Source organism: Montipora foliosa, chromosome 13 (genome assembly GCF_036669935.1).
Source record: "Montipora foliosa isolate CH-2021 chromosome 13, ASM3666993v2, whole genome shotgun sequence".
Taxonomy (NCBI): domain Eukaryota; kingdom Metazoa; phylum Cnidaria; class Anthozoa; order Scleractinia; family Acroporidae; genus Montipora; species Montipora foliosa.
The window spans coordinates 24,372,404-24,374,903 of NC_090881.1; the positions used below are offsets into that span (position 1 = coordinate 24,372,404).

At 41.5% G+C, this 2,500-nt stretch overlaps 2 protein-coding genes across 6 annotated transcripts in view; both read right to left on the reverse strand.

Moving 5' to 3' along the window:
• The window catches only part of LOC137983678 (uncharacterized protein CXorf65-like), a 6,358-nt gene extending 5,721 nt beyond the window's left edge, over positions 1 to 637 (reverse strand). The window contains exons 1-2 of one of the 3 annotated variants that reach the window (XM_068830843.1): positions 350 to 637; positions 91 to 208 (exon numbers count right to left, since the gene is read on the reverse strand). In XM_068830843.1, the coding sequence (XP_068686944.1) occupies positions 91 to 115 (25 nt within the window). In that variant the 5' untranslated portion in view covers positions 116 to 208; positions 350 to 637. Of the gene's footprint in view, positions 1 to 90; positions 307 to 349 lie in introns of those variants that run through there. The other 2 variants (XM_068830841.1, XM_068830842.1) reach the window with 2 other exon arrangements.
• Positions 638 to 1,929: 1,292 nt separating this feature from the next.
• LOC137983673 (uncharacterized) overlaps positions 1,930 to 2,500 on the reverse strand; it is a 19,303-nt gene continuing 18,732 nt past the window's right edge. For all 3 annotated transcript variants that reach the window (XM_068830830.1, XM_068830829.1, XM_068830831.1), the window contains one exon: positions 1,930 to 2,500. This exon is cut by the window's right edge and continues 53 nt beyond it. In XM_068830830.1, the coding sequence (XP_068686931.1) occupies positions 2,280 to 2,500 (221 nt within the window). In that variant the 3' untranslated portion in view covers positions 1,930 to 2,279.

The following is a 2,500-nucleotide window of genomic DNA, read 5'->3' on the forward strand; positions in this document are numbered from 1 at the left end:
ATTTCGTGAGTCATTATAATCGCAAGACTCAGTGACAATATGTGGTTTATGTTATCCAGTTTAATGAATACACATATCCAAATGACTAACCTCCAAATCGCACTGTAATAAACATCACCTGCTTCTCCAAAATACTCCTTTTCAAGTTTTGATGAAGTAAATTTAGTTCGTCCTTACACTGGGCATCATGTGTGTAGTTCGTTACCCACTGCGTTGTTAAGTAATAACAATTACAAGCTCATCACAAAAACAAAAGACAAAACCACGTCTGTGCATGCTATTCAAAACAAATGGAGCGCGAAGTCCAATCGAATGGAAAATTCACTTGACAAAAGCGAAAAGTAATTACCTGGGATTTGCATTTGTGGATGATTGTTTGAACAAGATTTCAAACGCTTTCAGACAAAAGTATTTTGAGCCCCGCCAACATTAATAAGTTTTCGTTTGAAAATCCAGGGTTCTTTCCATTAAGCCAAAATTTCCGGAAATTTCGAGCTAAAGTCAAATGAAAAGGTCCGTTTCGGTTCGGTCCGACCGGAGTGCTACTGCTTACGTCATAGCCTTTGCTCCACCTCTGGAGGTGGTCCTCTTTGACGTGTCGGTCCGGTCTGAACGAAACACAAACATTCTCGTTTCCAGTCCCACTTCACTGTGATGTACCCGAAATTTCGGTCGAAACGTAAATGGAAGGCTTCGGTCCGGTTGGAAATTAACTTTTGATTAAAAATGTCGTTCCATTTTTCCTTGGTTAGTTCCAATGGTCTCCAACCCGATCGTCAGGCATAATGAAAGCACCCCCAGACTTGTTTGCTCGTTGTCGCCTTTCGAACACATCAGTACTCCGCTTACGTCAGTAGCATTTACACATCCCAGTTCAAGTTGCGGTAGAAGTATGAACATCCATCCTACATGGCTGCAGATCTTGCATTTATGTTCGTTTGCCGATTTCAACCTTCAAGCATTACTTACCCGCTCTCATTAATGCATATAATTTAATTTTGCTGTGGACTCAGCCCAAGCTTGCACAGTATAAAGAAATAGGGTGGGGTGAAGACTGACACTTCTTATCCGTCTTCGGTGGTCGGGTAAGGTCGTTCGGACACACTGTGAAAACGACGTTGTGGACGTAGAACGTAACCCTTTTATCGGCTTATTTACATTACGGGCCAAGATATTTATGCAAAGCGACAGTCGAAAAAGTAATGAGTGTTATAACTGATAAGGCGGCGAGTTTCTAGTTTTAAGCTGCGTCGGTGAGAGCATTTGTGCCAGTTTTCATTCAGCCAGTAGGTTATGGTTGGTCGCTTTGGCGTATGTTTTCAACTGATCAAGCAAATGAGCCTCTTTCAAAACTCCGTACGGAATGAATGGAATAGCTCCAAAACACTCTTACGAGTGTTCAGTTCGAATTAAATGTAATAAAAATATTGACTTTATGTACATTTAAAGTGCCCCTTACCCCAAAATATTTTTTTCGCTAAAATGAATCTTTGCACCTGTTCGAAACGCATTGCGGCCATTTTTTTCATTTTTCTAACAAACCCTGCCATTTTATAGGCTTCGAAAGTTGCGAAAATCCAAGCATCTTTTGTTCCCGACCGAGTCAGAAGGGGAGTGGGTCTATTCCTGATTAGACGTCACAAACTGATTTACATTGCATTAACTCTTTGTAAAAATGCATGAAAAGTAGTTTGTGACGTCAAATCAGGAATAGACCCACTCCCATTCTGACTCGGTCGTTAACAAAAAATGCTTGGATTTCCGCAACTTTCGAAGCCTATAAAATGACAGGATTTGTTATAAAAAGGAAAAAATGACCGCAATGCGTCTCGAACTGGTGCAAAGATTCATTTTAGCGAAAAAAATATTATGGGGTTAGGGGCACTTTAAAGAAGTCACCCGTATACTGACGGATCAAACGGCTTAAAAGATAAAAATATATGTTTTAATATTCTGTATAGTTATCTGTACAGTTGCTTTCTCAGCTTGCCTTTAAAATGTGCTATTTTCAAGTTTTCCAAAACCATGTCCCTTTGCTTGTCCTTTTCAGTCACCCCATAGTAAATAGCCTTGTAGGTTGTTTTTACCTCGCTTACTGAAGTGCTACTTTTCTTTGATTAAATCTCCACCATTCGTCATTACCATTGTTTTTAATATCACTTCCTAAGCGCAAGGTACCTCTAAACTACCCCTGCTGTTCAAAGACAAACCCTCCTCATATTCCCTCTTCTATCCCTTCCTCCACAGGTATGAACCCACAAACATGTCACTTGACCTGCCTAAGAGGCCCCCCCAACCACCTCCCTCTTTGTCTCCTCTACATCTTTCCCATCTGCCTCCCTCGTTTGTTCGCTCCTATGGCCCGCCTCCTTCGCCACTATGCTGTTAATCCTGGCTGCTTCCCTCTTCCTCCTATCTTCTTCCTCCTCTTGCTGTTCTTCGTGAAGCTGCTTCCTCCACTGATCCTCTATCACCACCATTAGTTCGTGGTTTCTTCGGC